Genomic DNA, 19,705 nt, shown 5'->3' on the forward strand with positions numbered 1-19,705 from the left:
GTTACCCACGTGTAGCATTACCCACTTGGAGTATTACCCTCATGTAGCATTACCCTCATGTAGCATTACCCTCATGTAGCGTTACCCACGTGGAGCGTTGCCCATGTGTTATTACCCATCTGTTCAGATCAGTGTATTCACATGAGAGTGAAATTCCTTTGGCCTCGGCACTGACTTGAAACTCATGTGACGTGATTCAGAGGTGAATGACGCCATGCTGGATCTGGCCTTGAGGAGGTCAAGAGCTTCTTAAAGGCTGATGGTATGTGTGGAGACACACACGTGTGGTTTCTACAGTGTATTGCAAGCTAAACACCTGACTGAGAATGTGTAGGCCTACTGATTCAGAGTGTGCCTATACATGCTGAGAATGATCACAACTCTGGTTGTGTGTGTGGATGAGACAACCATTACAGCTTTGTGTGTGTGTGTGTGTGTGTGTGTGTGTGTGTGTGTGTGTGTGTGTGTGTGTGTGTGGCAATTGCCTTGGATTGGAGTGGGAGACTACAGGAAAAGCGATTAATAAACAGGCATTTGTGTATGAGAAAAATAGTCCTTGTGAAGCTTTTGAATGAACTAAAGCCAGGACACCCTCTGAAATCATTACAGTAATGGAGATTTTACACAAGCACACACACAGAAACGTGTGCGCACGCACACACAGCGCACGCCTGTGTGAGGGAGAGAGCGAGAGGGGGTGGGGTTGATCTGTAATTGGTTACTCTCTGCCCTTGATCTGCTGTTCTTGCAGTCTGGTTTTGTAGGAGAAATTTTCTCTGAAGTTCCACAAAATAGGGGAAAAAACCACCTCTGTGAAGATGGCGTGTAGCAGGAGACTGACGGAGGAAAGCATGAGTGAAAAGAGCCACACAGACACTTTTCTCATTATTCACTTTTTTTTACATGAGGTGTTTCTGAGAGAATTCCTGCAGGAAGTAGTACAATCGATGAGGAGTGTAGGTAGAGACGGGGAAGACACATCGCTGCCCTACAGAGAGGGACACTGTGATATCGATCCTGCACTCTTCTCTGTGGAGAAGAAAAAATATGTGTCTGATAGGACTGCTGTGTTATCTTGACGGAGAGAGTCTGTAATTCTGTGTTGCTATTTCTGAAGTGTCTGTTCTTGAGGAAATGGTTCTCTCTATGCTACTGGTACAGTGGTTTTGAAAGTATGTGTTTAGTAGGTACGTTTGGTCTAGTATGTGTTTAGTAGGTACGTTTGGTCTAGTATGTGTTTAGTAGGTATGTTTGGTGTAGTATGTGTTTTTTCTTAAGATCACACTCTACATATCTACGAGGAGAAAAACACCCTGAATTTGACTGAATGGCTTTTTCACCACCCCCCCTCCCCGTCTCTCTCTCTCTCTCTCTCTCTCTCTCTCTCTCTCTCAGAAGGACATGGTCCTGAAGCCCAATGACCACAGTGAGACCCAGGACGAGCGGCTACAGAAGAAGCGACCCGGCCGGGTCCCTAACGGGCTCAGCGTGGACCCGCGGAAGAGCCGGCTCCACCACGGACAGCAGCGCCACTCGGACCAGGAGAACCGGCCCGGCCTGGACCAGACGCAAGGCCGCAAGAAAAACAACCCCAAAAAGCGGCGTGGCCCAGTGAGTAGGCGTGGCCCAGTGAGTAGGCGTGACCCAGTGAGTAGGCGTGACCCAGTGAGTAGGCGTGACCCAGTGAGTAGGCGTGACCCAGTGAGTAGGCGTCGCCGTGCTGGCTGTCCCCGGAAGTGATGTAAACGTAAAGGTGTGGAACATCCTGTGGAGAGATGATCGTAGTCCTCTGTCACTCTCTCATCTCTGGGCCGTGATTGGCTGGTGGAGCAGTGCGGGTCGCCGAGTTTGCAGGACTTTCCTATGTTGTGTTAGGAGTGGTTGATGTGAGTAAAGAGAACAGTGAGGAGAGACGTGACAGGCTGGGTCTGTGTCCACAGCGCCAGGCTCTTCTACAGGAGATGCAGCAGTCGAACTCGGGTGGAGAAGCACCAGGTTTGGTTGTAGTTGTTGATCATTATTCTCGTCTCCTCAGCCGTGCAGGACTCGCGTGGCTCTAATCAAACAGTCAGCTGACACGTCGAAGCGTTGTGTGTTGTTTCGGCTGGTTTTGCTCAGCGGGCTCCACTAGTGAGGTGTGTGACGGCTCTGTTGTGATGTCGGGAAGGAGGACAGCGATGCGGGAGTGTTGGGGGGGGTGTTGGGGTGTGGGGGTGTTGGGGTGTGGGGGTGTTGGGGTGTGGGGGTGTTGGGGTGCGGGAGTGTTGGGGTGCGGGAGTGTTGGGGTGCGGGAGTGTTGGGGGGGGTGTTGGGGTGTGGGGGTGTTGGGGGTGGCTTTGGGAGGACTAAGGGTGGGGATTTATTTACTTGAATGTGCTAATTAAAGTAGTCTTTGTTGTTGCATGCTTGCGTTGTGGGTGAGTGTGTTGAAGCGTTTCAAAAGCTTGTGTTGTGAGTTAGAATCAGTGTGTGTAGAGGTGTTTCAAATGCTTGTGTGGTGGGTGAGAGTGTGTAGAGACTTTATTTTCATATTTCGAATGTATTCTTGCAACAGTGGCAAACACACACACTTGTGAGAGAACCAGGGACACACTGCTTGGCCCTTTTTTCATGTTTATGTGCTCTGCCCGTGGGTAGATTAAAGACCAGCAAATTTATCTTGCACAAACCAACCACAGGAATGTTATCTCTGGACCCCTAACCTACCAAACATCTTTCTGAAAGCCATAAAGTTGATTTATTCTGGGTGGAGGTCATTTCAACAGCTTCCTGTCCCGCTGGACTCTCCGGTGTGATCTCGTGTTACTTCTCTCACTAAGTCTAGCAGACAGTGTGCAGGGTGGTGTGAGTATTACCCCAGCGTTGGAGGCAGGGGGCAAGGGGGGCACCTGCCACCGCCCTGCAGGTGAACCGCTGGGCTCTGCTCTGTCTGGAAGTAAACCACCGAGGTCAGAGAGAGAGACTCCCAGCGGTGTAGTTCTTAACGCAGCTGTCAAATGATTAAAATGGCACAAACAAACAACAGATTAATTGTAAAAAATAAATAACCAAAACAAATAACCAGAAATATCCTCCCGTTTACCTGCTAAATCACTTGCACTGTTTAAAACTAGCATAATGTGTTCAGAATCCCACAAGAGTTGTAACGGAAACTGTAATGAAGTTAGAGCAATAAAATAGGTGCAGTGTTGGAGGAGGTGGGTGGGTGGAGGAGGTGGGTGAGTGTGGGTGGGTGCAGTGTTGGAGGAGGAGGGTGCAGTGTTAGAGGTGGTGGGTGGGTGCAGTGTTGGAGGAGGTGGGTGGGTGCAGTGTTGGAGGAGGTGGGTGGGTGCAGTGTTGGAGGAGGAGGGTGGGTGCAGTGTTGGAGGAGGAGGGTGGGTGCAGTGTTGGAGGAGGAGGGTGGGTGCAGTCTTGGAGGAGGAGGGTGCAGTGTTGGAGGAGGAGGAGGGTGCAGTGTTGGAGGAGGTGGGTGGGTGCAGTGTTGCAGGAGGTGGGTGGGTGCAGTGTTGCAGGAGGAGGGTGCAGTGTTGGAGGAGGTGGGTGGGTGCAGTGTTGGAAGAGCTGGGTGGGTGCAGTGTTGGAGGAGGTGGGTGGGTGCAGTGTTGGAGGAGGTGGGTGGGTGCAGTGTTGGAGGAGGTGGGTGGGTGCAGTGTTTGAGGAAGAGGGTGGGTGCAGTGTTGGAGGAGGTGGGTGGGTGCAGTGTTGGAGGAGGTGGGTGGGTGCAGTGTTGGAGGAGGTGGGTGGGTGCAGTGTTGGAGGAGGAGGGTGGGTGCAGTGTTGGAGGTGGTGAGTGGGTGCAGTGTTGGAGGTGGTGTCCTCCATACCTTCAGGGCGGTGTAGCGAGGCTCTTTAGCAGTCCCAGCTGAACTACACACACTGCCTGTGTGGTTTTATTTCCTCTCAGGAGATGTTAAAACACTCCAGTAACCAACACTCACAACAGACTCCAGTAACCAACACTCACAACAGACTCCAGTAACCAACACTCACAACAGACTCCAGTAACCAACACTCGCAACAGACTCCAGTAACCAACACTCGCAACAGACTCCAGTAACCAACACTCACAACAGACTCCAGTAACCAACACTCACAACAGACTCCAGTAACCAACACTCACAACAGACTCCAGTAACCAACACTCACAACAGACTCCAGTAACCAACACTCACAACAGACTCCAGTAACCAACACTCACAACAGACTCCAGTAACCAACACTCACAACAGACTCCAGGGTGCTGAATGGTGATTTGAGCAGGAACACATCGCCTCATTCAGGCATTATAAGATTTTACCCTTTTATCCTTGTAGCCGAGCAGCAAACATCTGGGTTGGTGGGCCCTCGTTTTGGTACTGGAGCTCAGTGCTGCGTGATGGTGGACCTGCTGTTCTGTACCATGAGAGGTTCCCCAGATGCTCCTCTGAGCTCGGCACCTGCAGCTGGAGACTCTGCTGTATCCCCCATGGAGATTCTTTCAAGGAAGCAACACTGTGAGGTTCTTCACATAGGACCTTTTTCGTCAGGCGGGTCCTGCTGGTGTCTGCTGCTCATCCTGCCTTCAATACTATTAATACGAGTATTAATATCTCGTGCTGCTGGCGAGGCTTATTGTGTGTCCACATTGACATTGATTACCTGCACTGTGGAATGTGACGTTTGTCCTCGTGGATCAATCTAACGTGTCCGAAGTAACGGGATACTCCAGAACGTGTGGCGGTTACTCCGCGGCATACCTCTGGAGGTCACGTGTGCGGCTTTAACTGCGTGTGAATATGTTTTGGAAGACGGTTAACGTTTGATAAGCTGCATCTCCTGTGCTTGTTTGCCATGCAACCTCTGTGAGAGCTGTGTGATGTATGTGGTGGGGGAGGAGTGCACGTGTGCTGCTGTGTGTGTGGGGGTGTGTGTGGGTGTGTGAAGAGTGTCTTGCTGTGAGGCCCATCTGGCCAGACAAACACACTCTGGTCTTGCCACTGGGAGCTGTGTTCTGTTGTTGCCGTGGAGATGTGTATGTAGTGTGTCACTGCTGAAGGGAACAGAGGGGCCAGTGGTGTTCTGACCAGCAGGGCTTTGGGTTCAGGCCGTCACTCCGCATTGTGTGTGTGTGCGTGTGCGTGTCTGCGTACATGTGCGTAAATGTATGCATGTGCATGTGTTTGTGTGTGTGTTACTTGGCTACAGGGCGTATCGTGTAGACTGTGTTTTATTTCAGTTAGGGTTGTACTTGTGGCCTACAGGGACGTGCGGCTGCTCCAATTCACATGCGTGTATTTTCTCAACCTCATGTCATACACCGCTCTCATACAGGCATACACACACACACACACACACACACACACACGTGGACACACACTGTACACTCACCTGAGTTTACCCACCCTGTTAGTGAGGGCTGGCATATGACAATCCTGTGTGTGTGTGTGTGTGTGTGTGTGTGTGTGTGTGTGTGTGTGTGTGTGTTTCTCTACATGTCTGTCTGCTCTCTCACACACTGTCTCTTCTCCAGCTAAGTGGACTGTGCTGACATAGTCATGTTTTGACAGCTTCCTAGCCACAGGTAGCACTTCTGCCACCTTTAGAGGAGTGACACACACACACACACACACACACACACACACACACACACACACACACACAATGCTGATGTCATCCAGTCAGCTTTTTGCGATGTTCTGTCTACCTACCTCGCTGCTGTCCCAGTTATTGTGAGAGGTGTTTTATCTTGCTTATTGTGGGAGGTGTTTAGCTGTTGGCTTGGTCGTTTGAGAATTATTAATCCACTGTCGTAGTTATTGTGAGAGGTGTTCCGCTATTCAGCTATAGCCACGATTATTGACACAGGTGTTTATCTGTTGTCTCGGTTATTGTGAGAGGTGATGAGCTGTTGTCGTAGTTACTGTGAGAGGTGTTTAAATGTTGTCTCAATTATCATGAAAGTTGTTCAGCTCAAGGTGGTGTCACATCTGTGAAATGTTTACGTAATCCAGCGCTATTTCTGGACATGAATGTAATACCTCTGCAAGAACAGTAATGGACTTCTAACACTGACTACCGTGGACACACACATAGATATACAGACACACTGTGTGCAACAAATAATCAATGTAGTCAACCAAAATAGTAGTAGATGTTTTTGGCTGACTCAGAATGCTCTGTAGGTGTTACCGCTTACATCAGTGAAGTAAACATGTCCACAACCAGAATGCACAGGGTGAGAGCTTCCTTACTCATAACTCATAACCCAGAGGCATTAGCAGAGCTGCCTTAGCTTGGGGTGGGTGCAGAGCAGCTAGGGTGGAGGTTCTGAGGAGGACCTATGCTGGTGTAGTTAGGGTGGAGGTTCTGAGGAGGACCTATGCTGGTGTAGTTAGGGTGGAGGTTCTGAGGAGGACCTACACTGGTGTAGTTAGGATGGAGCTTCTGAGGAGGACCTACACTGGTGTAGTTAGGGTGGAGGTTCTGAGGAGGACCTACGCTGGTGTAGTTAGGGTGGAGGTTCTGAGGAGGACCTATGCTGGTGTAGTTAGGGTGGAGGTTCTGAGGAGGACCTATGCTGGTGTAGTTAGGGTGGAGGTTCTGAGGAGGACCTATGCTGGTGTAGTTAGGGTGGAGGTTCTGAGGAGGACCTACGCTGGTGTAGTTAGGATGGAGCTTCTGAGGAGGACCTACGCTGGAGTAGTTAGGATGGGGCTTCTGAAGAGTACCTACGCTGGTGCAGTTAGGGTGGAGGTTCTTAGGATGACCTACGCTGGTGGTTCTGAGGGCCTACGCTGCTTTCATCTCATTAATCAGTTGGGGTGGAGGAAAATCATTCCCAGTGATCCAGTTTAGCAGTGCAGTGCCAGCTGTTATTTATTTGTTTATTTATGAATAAGACAGTTTGTGAAAGACGACAGCAATGTAAAAGGGCTAACGGACACACCTCCTCACAGACCTGTTGCTAAACCGCTAGCCCACCAGTGGAGGTCGGAAACGAGATAACGGAAAGATCCGGAGCAGTTGGCTATGCGGAGGGGCCTCATGAGGTTTCCTCAGACCCTCACGCCGTCTCCTCTCCACTCAGACGCCCGACAGCACTCAGCCTACAGGGCCCTGGGGCACGATGAGGCCTGAGGCCTGATTACTTCCATTAGCCACTAATGGTGTGAACCCTGGAGCACGGCTTCACTCTGCACCCCTCTTAACGACCAGCACCTGGTCCCTGCCACCTCTCTCGCTGCCAGGCTTCTGAAGCTGTCGTCCAAAGTCTTGGAGCAGGCACTCATGATGTCCTTAAGAGCCTCAGAATGGGTAAACTGACCCACGTGGTTCTTCGCCGTAATACTTTTTTGTATATGCTGTTTTCTTGGGTCTTCTAGGGTATGTGGGTCGTGTACCCACGGAAAGTTCTAGTCTAACGGGGTATGTGGGTCGTGTCGTGTGGTTTGGCGCTGCCCGGTGGCCCCGCCCTCACTGCCTGCGGTGGGTATCCGAGCGTGTGAAAAGGTTACAGGTCGGCTGACTGCAGGTTTTTGGCACCCCTCACCTGCCTTGTGCTGTGGCCTGGTTTTGCTCCCACACCGCGGACCAGTCAAGCACGCCCACTGCTGACACACATTCACTCTTAACATAGAGGCCTTTCGTTATGAAGTACGGTGTGCCTCTCTGCTCCTGGTTTCCCCAAGTCTTAGGACAATGGAATAACAATAATAACATGAGCAGTAACGCCATCACCTGACAATCTAGACCCAGTGAGAGACTCCTAGACTTCTAGTGAGTTGTGGAGTCCACGTTCAGCCTTCATGGACTGATCTGGGTGAGAGCTCCAGGCTGGGCGGGTAGCGTGGTCCGGCCTTTGGGGATTTGCTGCAGAACAGTTCTGCTGAAGTCATGTTAATGTCACAGCTCATTGTGCTTGAGGCAGGAGGTCTTCAACAGAAGCTTGTTGACAGTGTAGATCACCTCGTGGTGGAAGTTCCTCATCATAACCCGGCTGCGTCTACGTCCACATGTGAGATGGAAGATGATATCCGCTGCGTCTTTATGCCATTTCTGTGACATCATTATTTTTCCCTTTGCAAAGTTTCCAGGTTTGCGAGATGTGGCTGTGGTTCCTGAGTACACTCACTTCAGCTGTAATCCAGCAGCACCAGAGGGTCAAACAGACTACCACTGAGTGTGAGGAAGAGTGTGTCAACGGCCTGTGTGTGTGTGTAGAAGAGTGCACGTGTCAACGGCCTGTGTGAGTGTGTAGAAGAGCGCACGTGTCAACGGCCTTCGTGAGTGTGTAGAAGAGTGCATGTGTTAACGGCCTGTGTGAGTGTGTAGAAGAGTACACGTGTTAACGGCCTGTGTGAGTGTGTAGAAGAGTGCACGTGTTAACGGCCTGTGTGAGTGTGTAGAAGAGTGCACGTGTTAACGGCCTGTGTGAGTGTGTAGAAGAGTGCACGTGTTAACGGCCTGTGTGAGTGTGTAGAAGAGTGCACGTGTTAACGGCCTGTGTGAGTGTGTAGAAGAGTGCACGTGTTAACGGCCTTTGTGAGTGTGTAGAAGAGTGCACGTGTTAACGGCCTCTCAATCATAGGTAATATAACCCACTGGATTCATATTAAATTTCATCATGTCCTTTCATCATATAGTGATGAGTATAACTGTGTTTTAAGTAGTTAATACGGCAAAATAAGATGGGTACTTTGTGCCCAATTATAAAAGAACTTTTTGAATAATTTTGGAATTTTAGAATAATCTCTGAAATGATCTTTTAATTGTTTCTGCATATCTGTGAAGACAAAATACTTGCTAAACATATTTGTTTAAAATCGGTTTAAAAGCATGAATGACTGTAGGTTTGCATCTGTTTTTTAATTGTTGTGAAGTAGTACATAACTGGTCGGTGGAGAGACAAGGCAGATGGTTTTTGTGTGTGTGTGTGTGTGTGTGTGTGTATGTGTGTGTGTGTGTGTGTGTGTGTGTGTGTGTGTGTGTGTGTGTGTGTGTGTGTGTGTGTGTGTGTGTGTGTGTGTGTGTGTGGTATTCTCTAGTGTAGACTTCCTCTCTTAGCCGTCTTCCTAAAGCGGCTCAGAGGTGTGTGCACATTGGCTCTGCGGGTGTTGGTGTTTATTGTGAGCAGATCAGTCATTATCTCTTCAGATGAGATTAGTGTTGCTGACAGAGGGCAGTGTCTCACGGACGTGCTGCAAACTCTCTGCCCTTTATCTAGCTGTCTCGGTGGCTGGCTTTTAAAAGAGGTGCTCTTACATTACAAGGAGCATACATGGAACTCAATATACAAGAAAAGTTGGCAAAGTTGGCTGTTTTACCTGGTTTTATCTTTAGGGAGAAATAGCTGATCACAGGAAGCCTCATTTTGTAAAAGCCAAAGCACTTTAGCTAGCATATTAAACAGCCTTACAGAGTGCACATCGTGTTTACAATGGTGGAAAGCTATTTTGGGACATAGTTTCACTTCATATAATTATTTTTTATTTGATGGATTAATGGATCTGCAGTTGATTTACAATATGAAATTGACCACAAATAGAAAATGACTAAAGTCAGTAAATAAGACCAATAATAACAACAGTAATAAGACCTGGGTTCAACCAACACTAGTGGCGGTAATACCAAGTACATGTAAGTTTAAGCAGCAAAACAAAATCCAGAAAATTATTGGACCAATCCAGTGATTGGACCCCACATGTGTTTACCTGAGTGTTGATGGTCTTTGGGTTTGGAACGGCAACACTGAATACTGTAGCTGAATGCTGTAGCTGAATGCTGTAGCTGAATGCTGTTTGGTGCTCTACATGCACTGTCACCAAAGAATGAAACGAAATCAGAAACAAATTCTTCAGTTGTGTCTTATTCCTTTCTTTGCACTACAATAAATGTTGCAAGTTGATACCAAAAAATATTTTTTTCTTCTTACGCTGAGATATTTATGGAGTCAGAAATAATACACATTCATAATGAAAATAGCATGACCTGACAGTGCTCATATGGAGTAGAAGGACCTGACTGTTCAGGATGTTTTGATAAGGATAATGGTTCTAGCAGCAGTTAAAACGTTTAACTAAAGCTAATGATTGAACTGCTCTGAATTCCCTGAATGTTACTCTGAATTCTCTTTTCTCCAGGTGTGCCCTTTCAAGGACATGAGAAACATCACACGCAGTGCCATCTCTCACTAGCGAGTACATAGATGTATTTTCTCCACAAGCGCTAAGCGCTCTTAGAGGCGTAAAGTTTTCACTGCTGATCCGTCACAGATGTGCCGAGCTGCACACTTGTAGGTCTCGCTGACTTTACAACGCACAGTGAAGTCAGATGTTGCTTTTCCAGACCTGGACCTCACAGCGCCCGTGTGTGTCGTAGGGTAAAGGCGGCTTTGATATTTTTGGCTCTGCCGTCTCTTGGAGACTCCAGTATGAGGAGGAACCGTGCGAGATCAGATCTACATACCTCCTTAAAGCACTGAAGCTCTGCACTTTCAAATCACTGACACATTGCGTCTCTCTTTCAAACAGCTTTACTTGTCAGTTTTTATCTGAACTTAAAATCTCGTGTTTTATTCCACAGGATTTTACTCCTTTGGTTACTTGACTGTTTGAATTTTGTCAGTTGAATATGATCAGCTGACAATCTGCTGTGAATATGTGATCTGCCAGACCTGAATAGACGATCTGCCTCTGGCTTTGTGGTGTCGGGGAGTGTGACACAGGTGGAGAGTGTCATGTCACCTTGCGGCCAGTGCTTTTAACCTGGGTTCAGGGCTCTCAGCTGTGCCTGAGGAGATATTGTATTGATCTGATGGCCTTGCTGAGGTACTGTGAGATGTAGACTGCGAGACAGAAACAGATTGAGACATGTGGTGTACCTAACAGCCCCTGCAATGAAATGGTTCATTCAGATTGGGTTCTACTGAATGACATTTTACATGGGAGCCTCTCTCTATAGCTTTCTCTCTCTCTCACACACACACACACACACACACACACACACACACACACACACACACACACACACACACACACACACACACACACAGCTGAGGTGAGGTCTGAACACGAGATATTAAGTGAAGAATGGTATGTGCTCTACGGTTCATAGTCATACTGATATAGAAATACTGAGAATACATGGAAGATAGGTTTGGACTTGGAGCTCTGACTTAAATTAGAACCATGTGCTTACTGGGCTCCTAGACACGCATAGGCAGAGGAAAATCAGAGTGGTGTTTTAGCACTCCCTGGTGGCCACTTAAGAAAGTGCTTCCAGTTGGTAGGAAATCACTAGGTGTCCCACTTGAAATATAATCCGCGCTGCCTCCCCGTCACATTTTGCATTAGAAATGCACTCAGCTAACAGCTTGATTCTATGTGTGTACGTTTACAGTATTTAGCTGACACTTTTATGTGTCAGCTAAATACAATTATCACTGAATACAATTTGAGCAGCTAAGAAGTCGTGGTGGGTCTTGAACCGGCACCATTCTGATTACTAGTCAAGTACTTTAACCACTGAGCCACCAGTGCCCCAACATAAATCTCAGTGGTGATGCCCTGTGCTTATGAACACCTGCTAATTGATCCTGATTATGGTCTGTTGTGTGGTGCACACTGAAAGGTTTCTGTACTCGTGTGCCCCAGTCGTCCCCTGATCAGTCCACTTCATCCTCCCTCTTGTCTTTTTGTCCGTGTTGTTTGAGGGTGAGGTGTCTAAATACAGCAACGGCTAAAATAAGAATCTTCAATTAGCCAGAGCAGCACTGTGAAACTCAAACTTGCTGTTTGTGTCCTGAGAACAAAAATGGGGATATATGTAGAAATGACTCTATAGAAGTTAACGCTCTACAGCAGGAGGAGGAGGTATTGCTAAACTCATTATCTGTTATTAGCTTGCTAGCGCTGCAGATCAATGTAGGACAAATATAAAACATAAAGCAGTATTAGTCACTGTCAGAGAGGTTTGGAACTTATATCTAAGGTTTCATTTACAATCTGAATTATCACACAAAAAAGACATACGCAGGTTTGTGTGCCTGTGTTTTTTATGCACAAGTGTGCATGTGTAAGAAAGTTTAAGTGCACTAGTATGTTTTTGTGAGTAAGTGTGTGTACTGCTATATGTGTGTGAGTATATGTGTGTATGTCTTCACTGGTACGTGTGTGTTCATGCATACATGTGTGCATATTCATAATGTATGTCTATTTGTACGTGTGTGAGTGTGTACATGTGTGCTCGTGTGTGTGTGTGTGTGTGTACATGTGTGCTCGTGTGTGTGTGTGTGTGTGTACATGTGTGCTCGTGTGTGTGTGTGTACATGTGTGCATGCGTGGGTACGTGTGTGTGTGTGTGTGCATGCGTGGGTGCGTGTGTGTGTGTTTGCATGTGTGTATTACACCCCCATCCCTCTCTTCTCCTGACCCTGATGCATGTGATCTGTCGGTGGAATGCGTGTAGTTCACCGGGCCAGATCGATAGAGCTCTGGTTTAGGCTGTGTGAGCAGTCCTGCTGGATCAGCTGACACTCCCCCAGTACTCCCAGGAAATTGGGCTCCGTGTGCTGGTAACGGACCTGTGGCCGGTGCGTGTGTGTGTGTGTGTGTGTGTGTGTGTGTGTGTGTGTGTGTGTGTGTGTGTGTGTGTGTGTATGCGCGCTCCGTTGCTTTGCTCCATATTCTCGTATACGTTCCATCTGTTTCACCACTGACGTGGTTTGTCCTGTCTTCATCATCGGCATCATCACCAGCACCATCTCATCTACATTTCTGAATTCATGTAAAGGACAAGTGTTTCCTCTCACACACACGACCCTTTAATCATGCTGTAGATGTCTGATATTATAGCAAAACATTGGTTGCTATAAATGGTGATATACTGTTTATATAGGCATTATGTTAGTGTGTATAAGATGATGTAGCTATGTAAGAATTTATGTAAGAGTGGGATGACCTCTAAACATTAACCAGTGAGAGCATGGAGATTTAGGTCAGGGTTAGAGGTCAGGGATGAGGGTTCGACCTGTTTCACCTGTCTCTCTGTCTCTTTTCTAATCCCCCTCTGTCCATCTGTCTCTCTTTTTAATGACAGTGTTAGTGACTGTGTGGTATGTTTGCTGCACAGGGTCAGTGATTCTATGAATGTACAATATATTTTTCTGCATCCTGCAGAAAAAGTGTCCATAGACATGTGTGTTTCAGGCATAGTGATGCACCTATCTGAGCTGTCTTTGAGCTGTGTTTGAGTTGTCTTTGAGTTGTCTTTGAGCTGTCTTGGGTCTTTCTGGGAGGTGCACCAGTATCTTTTCAGTTCAGTAGCTGCTCTGCCCCTTTGATCAGCTGCTCCCTTGATCCCTTTTGACCCCTGACAAACACTTTGGTCAAAAGTCAAGGGAAATCTTCTGTTCTGTTTTGATTAGAATGACAGAACCTTACTGGTGTAACCTTCCGTCTCCCCAAGTACCACACACACACACACACACACACACACACACACACACACACACACACACACACACACACTTCGAGACCTGATCTAGGGTGCGTGCGTGCGTGGTGTGTGCGTGCGTATCGCTGCGTGTCCGTTGGGCCTTTTGACCGTCTCTTCCTGGTTCACATCCCTGCCACTTCCTGCTCAGGTCTGTTGTTCTTCCTCTCATCTGCCAGCAATTACACTCGTTTATCTCCTTTTCCTCTCTTTCATCTGATTCCTTGCTGGCTACAAACTCTGCTAGGCTCTGTGCCTGGCGGTGGGAGGGGGGGGGGGGGTTGTGCGTGCGAAGCTGCATCCAAGCAGCCCAGGCCGGGGGGGGGGGGGGGGGTTACAGCCGGCTGAGGCAAGCATTTGGCACGCGCCCCTGCGTCTGAGAGTCTTGGGCTCGTGGAGTTATCCCACGCTGGTGTCTCGCGATTTGTCTTATGCTGCTCCAACCCTCCTGCTGCCCGGAGAGGCGAAATGAGTTCCAAACGCCGGCCTGTCGCTTCTCATATTCCCTCAGAAGGCACGAGTAATGCTCACCGTCGCCCCCTGGAGGCTGCACCCTTTATAGTGGAGCACACTCCCCCTCCCCTTGAGTGTGAGAGGAGTGTGAGAGGAGTGTGGGCACAGTGTGAGGAGAACAGGGCTGTTTGGCCTTTTATTTTCCACTGTAGCTGAAGTATACCAGCATAGTCGTCTGTATATCAGCTGGCAGGGCTGACACTGGGGGAGGGGCCTAGTCTGGCCCCTCCCCTACACTCTTGCTGCTGCTCCTGCACCACGAAGAACCTCCCCTGCCGCGTTGTGATTGGACCTCTTACTCACAAGCTGTTGAAGACCAGGAACTCCAGATCATTCTGCTGTCAAACACTTTTACAACTAATGAGCGTATTATGAGTTTGGGGAAATGCATTTTCTTACTTGTATGTACTACTTACTTTGAAAATAAATTAAGTCCAATTTTTTTATGCTGATTTTTTTTTTACAATGTTAATTTCAGTATAAAATTACTTTTCATCCCAGAGAAGTATTTCTTCATTACAAAGCTCATTACATCATGCCTTCAAAAATGCTACACTTCTGAAGGGTTTATGAATGGTTTATAAAGGGTTTATTAGTGGTACCATTAGTAATAGTTTGAGTGAACGCTCCAAAAGCGACTCTGAGCAGTTTTAACACATGACCCGGGCCTGCTGGGTCATAAGTTGTCATCGACCTACGTCACTCTCTTCCTCTGTCCTCCTCTTATCTTCTGTTTCTTCTGTCCCCTGTCTCCTCTGGTCCTCTAATTTTAAACTAATTTTACATTTATGAACTATTTTACTTTGTAAACATAATTTTTCAAATATTGTAAATTACTTTTCTGCATAGACCTGTGCATCATTAATGCCCACCTTCTAAATTTGTGTTTACGTGCACCTGGACACATAACTGTATCCAGTACATGATGGAGCTGTAATATCCAGTTCAGGACAGAACTGTAATATCCAGTACTGGACAGAACTGCAATATACAGAATCTTTTAACATTATAGTGCTGTCTTACAGCTTCAGGGTAAAAGACAGCGTCCTGCCATCTCACTCTCCCTGTCTGTGCTTCTGTCTCCCCGAGTCTCGTTGGTTCAGGGTCTGAAAAGTGCTGTGATTTGTTGTGGAGCGCTTGTTCAGGTCCAGAGGCTGAACTGCGTCAGAGCTGCACCTGGCCTGGCGTAGGAGGCCGAGCTCGGAATTCGGGGTACAGCCGCACTGATTTGTGGTCAAAGTGTAATCGACACTCTGATTAGGGACATTTTTGCCTGGGTAATTTTGGGTCTCCTCGTGTAGTGTCCATCTTGTTGAGAGTAAGCAGTGCGGTTCCCTCCTAAGGCCTGAGACCGTGATTTCCAGGGCAAAGCACACACACACACACACACACACACACACACACACACACACACACACACACACACACCTGCTGAGCCTCTTGTCTGCCAGCTAAACTTATGGCTGCTCTAAGCTCCTTGTATTAACAGAGTGTAACAACTAACTCAATTTCCTCTGTGAACGTAGGGTCAGGGCTCCAGGATAAAAGGTGAGTGTGTGGACACCGGGTGAGGTTAGCGTGTGTGTGCCAGGTCCATACAGGACCGTGACTTGGTCTTGTCATAGCAGTGCTCGGCTAGGACGCTCTAATCTGCCCAAGATCTCCATCTGAATCTCACTGTGCACTGAGCAGGAAACCATGCTCTCCAAGAACTTAAGAGGAGAGGAGAGAGAAAGAAAGCAGAGAGGGAGAGGAGGAAGAATGAAGACACAAGCACACAAACCTAGTTTTATCTCTCTGAATACATTTTATCATCAGGTTGAGCTAAAATCATGCAGTATTGGACAGGAAGGTGGCAAAGTAGAGTGAATGTAGTCAGTCAAGCATGGATCTCTCTCTCTCTCTCTCTCTCTCTCTCTCTCTCTCTCTCTCTCCCCTCTATGTCTCTCTCCCTCTCTCTCTCCCCCCCTATGTCTCTCTCCCCTCTATGTCTCTCTCCCTCTCTCTCTCCCCCCCTATGTCTCTCTCTCTCTCTTTCTCTCCCACTCTCTCTCCCCCCTATGTCTCTCTCTCTCTCTCTCTCTCTCTCCCCCCATGTCTCTCTCTCTTTCTCTCTCTCTCTCTCTCTCTCTTTCTCTGGTTTCTCTCTGTCTGATTATGTAAGTGCTGCTCCTTCCTATCGAGTCAGACTGCATTAGCCCCCCTGAGAGCTTAAAAGATTAAAGGACCCACTAAAAGCATTTAGAGAAGTGGAGGGGAAGCTTGCTCTCGTGCTCTCTCTCTCTCTCGCTCTCTCTCTCTCTCGCTCTCTCTCTCTCTCTCGCGCTCTCTCTCTCTCTCTCTTTGTCTCTATCTCACTGCTTGTTCACATTGCAGCAGGCTGAGTGGAAAATTGGTGCGCTGCTGTGGCAGTGAAGTCAGGGTAGCAGAGAGCATGGTTCATGCCCCCGTGCCCAGGGCGGTACCTCTGGGCCCAACGAGCCTGTCTCACATGGGCCCCTGGAGTGTCTGCCTCCTCTTTGTGTGTGTGTGTTATCATGGCATTATTCCATAGCATCTCTTGCATCTGATATACTGTGCCTATAGCCAAGGAAATGCTACATCTGCACAGCCTTGGGCTCTCTCTCTGTGTGTGTGTGTGTGTGTGTGTGTGTGTGTGTGTGTGTGTGTGTGTGTGTGTGTGTGTGTGTGTGTGTGTGTGTGTGTCTACCTTTGCTGTTCTGCTGTTCCTCCATAGCACCCAAATGAAACCTGAGAGCTGGCTAGCTCTTCTGTACACTGTGGGATCCGTGCGTGTGATCCGTGCGTGTGATCCGTGGTCATAGGTCTCTAGAGTGCCTTTAATGCTGTGTGCTCAGCAGCTCACCTCTGAGCATCTCACTCTTTTGTTAAATCCTGGGGTTAAAGGCAAACTGAGTTAAAACCCAGCAGCTCTGAGCACTGCTGACTGCAGCCTCGTCATTGCACTTATGATGACCGTTCAGAGCGGTCACTTCAGAGCTCAGACACATCTGGACCCCTGAGTCATGCCTCCTGCAGTGGGGGCAGTTCCTGTGCAGGCGGGGCAGTTGTAAGTGCATAATAACATTTCTGTGTGCTTGTGGGTGATGTGACTGTATCCACATTCCAGGCCACATTGTCCAGTTCAGATTGTTTTGCTCAGATCGGATTTGACGATTCATAATTAACCTGTTTCTAACTGTAATATGAATGCATCTGTGTTCTGATATGACATGTGCGCATTTTCATATACTCACCTGCAGCACCAACATAAAATAAAAAAAAGTGCCGTGCGTGAGATGACTCGTGTTATTGAAGTGAGCACGGTGGCTGTGTGGCACCCTCCTGTAGGCCCTGCCTGTGTGGGGGCAGCACGCCTTCCTCTCTACATGATCAGATCAAGAAGGCACAAAAAGCCAGACAGCTAGATTTAGCTGTTTCCACAGCTACTGTTGTCACGGTTGCTGTCCTCCGTGATGCTGGTGTGGGCTGATGAGGGCGGGGCTAAGCGCACACAGCCACACAGGAGCCACGGCCAGTCCAGTCCTGTTTGCTCTCGTTCACGTTCACATCCCACGCAGTACCACACGTGCACAATCTGCTTTGGGGTAGACTGGATTAGTTCGTCCACATAGCCCTAAAGAATCAGAGCAGTGTCACACCATGACAAGATCTTTGATTTGAAGCACTTTGTTCTGGCAATGTGAGCATGTGACCGGTGTGCGCGTGTGTGCGTGTGCATGTGTGTCTCCTAAAGCTGCTGTTAGTCTCCGTTTACCAACACATCCTGAAAGGATGACCTCAGTTTACCTGTGTGTGTGTGTGTGTGTGTGTGTGTGTGTGTGTGTGTGTGTGTGTGAGATGATTTCTGCCATCTGGAAGTAGATCTCCTACGTCCTGAGTCTATATTTATTTGAATTCTTCTTGTGTGGGGAGAGGAGGTGGGGGTGGAGAGGATGGGGTAGATGGGTGGGGCAGAGTGGGTGGAGGGAGAAATGCCTGTAGGGAAGTGTCTAAACGCTGGAGACAAATGAGACGTGAACTCAGACAGCCTGATTCAGAGTGTAACGCACCTGTCACAACATATCAACAGCTCCTACTGACCTGCCACGCCGAGTTAGCGCTGTGATGCTCTTGAGGAAATCTTGAGTTTTAAGGTTATACACGTACAACAGCAGTCTGTGCTCTCCCAGCTGGCACACGACCGACCTTCAACATTGAAATGTGGTTGAAATATAGTTGAAATACTGTCTGTTGTTGTTTCAACATTGAATCAACGTTTAATGTTAAATGGTTGCGCAAACGTTGAACTATTAACGGTGAATCAACGTTTAATGTTAAATGGTTGCGCAAACGTTGAACTATTAACGGTGAATCAAAGTAATATCTTCAACCTGCCTTTGTATTACCATTTCAAGTTCAAAAAACACATACAATAAAAAAGTACAAACAACACTTTGGCATTGGCTGAGGGTTTTGAAAGAGGTATTAATTATTATTATTATTAGTAGTAGTAGTAATAATAATAATAATAATAATAATATAATTTTTTTTATTAATTAGTCCAAAAACATCGTCAAAAACAGGCAGGTATTAACCAGGAAGACAACATCAGGCAATTAAACAGTTTTAAATGTTTTGAGGCAGAAACAAAACTTCGCAATGACAAATCAACAGGTTTAAAGAGAGTTTGCAGGGTAGTCGTGGCCTGGCGGTTAGGGAACTGGTCTTGAGACCGAAGGGTCGTGGGTTCGAGTCCCAGACTTGAGGCCATGACTGAGGTTGTGTGGTGGTACTCCGAGTAAAATGAAAGAATAAAAAAAATAAAATTGTTCTTTTTTCATTATGGCATACAGTTGTTTTTATCCTCTCTCCCATGCAATTTTGAGCATCATGAACGTGAATGTTATGGTTTATTCAAGGTTGAATGTATGACGTTGAAACGACGTTGGCATATCAACGTTGATTCACCTTTCAAAATCGACACAAAATCCAACGTTGATTCAACCATCACTTTCGACGTTGATTCAACGTCGATTCAACGTTGAAATGCCTGCTGGGCTGTGTGTTTGGGTGGTGTGATGTGTGTGTGTGTGTGTGTGTGTGGGTATCATCTCAAGCAGTTAGGTATGTGAATCCATGATTAGTTTTATTATTTGAGTGAAAAAGCTCAAACGTTATAAACATTGTGAGGAATGAAGGAATGATTTTTGCTGAAGTGAAAGAGAGATGCTAAATCATAGCTACGTGTTTTATTCTAACCAGTTTGTTACGTTCATAACTAAATGGCGCATAGTTTAAAATGGTTGAAGCCAAATGGGTAATGGGAGAGAGATATCTTCTGCCTTTGCTGATGATCACAGCTGAAATCCATTTGAGAAGTTCTCTGTCACCCTGCCGAGAGAGAGAGGGAGAGAGAGTGAGGAAGCAAGAGAGAAGCAACAGGGAAGCTAACTGAACGGAGGCAGAACGAGAGTGAGTGAGTGAGTGAATACGTTTGGGACTGTGAGGGAAACTGGCGCCGACCGAATAAACCCAGAGATCACAGTGGTGTTAGCGGTGTTAGCATTGGCCATCTAACTTCTCTGGCCATCTAACATCTAACTATACCAGCCTCTTGTAAAGACCATTGTCCTACACTTAACACTCGCCCTGTCCAACACACACACACACACACGCACATACACACACGCCTGGAGGCTTTCAAAGGTACCATGATCAA

At 47.5% G+C, this 19,705-nt stretch overlaps 1 protein-coding gene across 6 annotated transcripts in view; it reads left to right on the plus strand.

Moving 5' to 3' along the window:
• auts2a (activator of transcription and developmental regulator AUTS2 a) overlaps nucleotides 1-19,705 on the plus strand; it is a 302,379-nt gene that overhangs the window by 64,585 nt on the left and 218,089 nt on the right. For 3 of the 6 annotated variants that reach the window (XM_077020418.1, XM_077020416.1, XM_077020421.1), the window contains exon 3: nucleotides 1,396-1,629. The exons of 1 other annotated variant lie outside the window; for it this stretch is intronic. In XM_077020418.1, the coding sequence (XP_076876533.1) occupies nucleotides 1,396-1,629 (234 nt within the window). The remainder of the gene's footprint in view (nucleotides 1-1,395; nucleotides 1,630-19,705) is intronic. 2 more of the 6 variants (XM_077020417.1, XM_077020420.1) reach the window with 2 other exon arrangements.

This window comes from Brachyhypopomus gauderio, chromosome 10 (genome assembly GCF_052324685.1).
Source record: "Brachyhypopomus gauderio isolate BG-103 chromosome 10, BGAUD_0.2, whole genome shotgun sequence".
In the NCBI taxonomy this organism is placed as follows: domain Eukaryota; kingdom Metazoa; phylum Chordata; class Actinopteri; order Gymnotiformes; family Hypopomidae; genus Brachyhypopomus; species Brachyhypopomus gauderio.